The 1,192-nt window shown below is 65.3% G+C and overlaps 1 protein-coding gene across 1 annotated transcript in view; it reads left to right on the top strand.

Annotated features, from left to right (window-relative positions):
• ATCAY (ATCAY kinesin light chain interacting caytaxin) overlaps nucleotides 1-1,192 on the top strand; it is a 47,790-nt gene that overhangs the window by 26,838 nt on the left and 19,760 nt on the right. Inside the window, exons 5-6 of the mRNA XM_017507395.2 lie at nucleotides 314-499; nucleotides 820-922. Of these exons, the coding sequence (XP_017362884.1) occupies nucleotides 314-499; nucleotides 820-922 (289 nt within the window). The remainder of the gene's footprint in view (nucleotides 1-313; nucleotides 500-819; nucleotides 923-1,192) is intronic.

Below are 1,192 nucleotides of genomic sequence, written 5' to 3'. Positions count from 1 at the left end.
TGGGTGACACACGGAGACCCTGTCTAAAAAAAAAAAAAAAAAAAGTTGCAGGGGCGAATGGCAGATGGACCTGCCTCCCGGCACCCCTCCTATCCTGCTATGGAACAACACAGCAGAGGAGGAGGCAGCATGTGAGCCAGGCCTTGAGGAGGGAGTGGGAGAGGAAATGGGTCAGCAGGGCAGCCAGATGCAGAGAAGCGAGGGATGTGTGGCCCTGGCAGCCAGGGGCGGGAGAGGGGAAGGAAGGCTGAGCGGGAGGGCGGGAGCTATCTGCACTCGGCCGTCCATGCGTCTGTCCCCGGCCTGCTTCTAGATGACACCCCCGTGGCCACCGCCAAGAACATGCCCGGGGACAGCGCAGATCTATTTGGGGACGGCGCGACGGAGGATGGCAGTGCCGCCAACGGGCGCCTGTGGCGGACGGTGATTATCGGGGAGCAGGAGCACCGCATAGACCTGCACATGATCCGGCCTTACATGAAGGTGGTCACCCACGGAGGTGAGACCGGCCTGCGGGGCCACGGGAGGCTCGGCAGTGCCCCTCTCTGCATCTTGGTCTCCATCTCACGCACGGGGATGTCAAACCATCAACCCGCTTGGGGCGGACGGGCTGTGGGCAAGGCTGTGCATGGCCGGGCAGGCGGGGCTGAGGGTCCCTGATGGTCGCTGTGGCTCCCCACTGAAGGGGTCGCTGGCTGCTGTGGCTCAAAGCCACACCCTCCAGAGCACGTGGGCACCGGGACGTGGTTGGTGGCACGTGCGAGGTGGCTCAGGGCTGGGGGAGGAGTCCCACGTTGCTGACCGGCCACCCCCTTGCAGGGTACTACGGCGAAGGCCTCAACGCCATCATCGTCTTCGCGGCCTGCTTCCTCCCGGACAGCAGCCTCCCCGACTACCACTACATCATGGAGAACCTCTTCCTGTGAGTGTCCGCCCGCGCCGGGCAGCCTCGGGCCAGTCCTGACGCCTCCCTGGACACAGGGGCACCAGGCTGCAAGGACTGCCCCGTGTGTGGCTCCAGGAAGCCTGCCTGGCACCAGGGAAGGGTGTGGCAGCCACAGACCTGCATCTGTCCCTGCTGGCCCCAGGCTCACAGTGGCCTTCCTTCTGGGCCACCTGTTCTCCCTTTCCTCCTCCTCCTCCCCTTCCTCCTCCCCCTCCTCCCCCCCACTTCCTCCTCCTCCCCCTCCCC

Source organism: Cebus imitator, unplaced genomic scaffold (assembly GCF_001604975.1).
Source record: "Cebus imitator isolate Cc_AM_T3 unplaced genomic scaffold, Cebus_imitator-1.0 Scaffold375, whole genome shotgun sequence".
NCBI lineage: Eukaryota > Metazoa > Chordata > Mammalia > Primates > Cebidae > Cebus > Cebus imitator.
The sequence above is the reverse complement of the archived record's forward strand: the minus strand, read 5'-3'. Positions and strand labels throughout refer to the sequence as shown.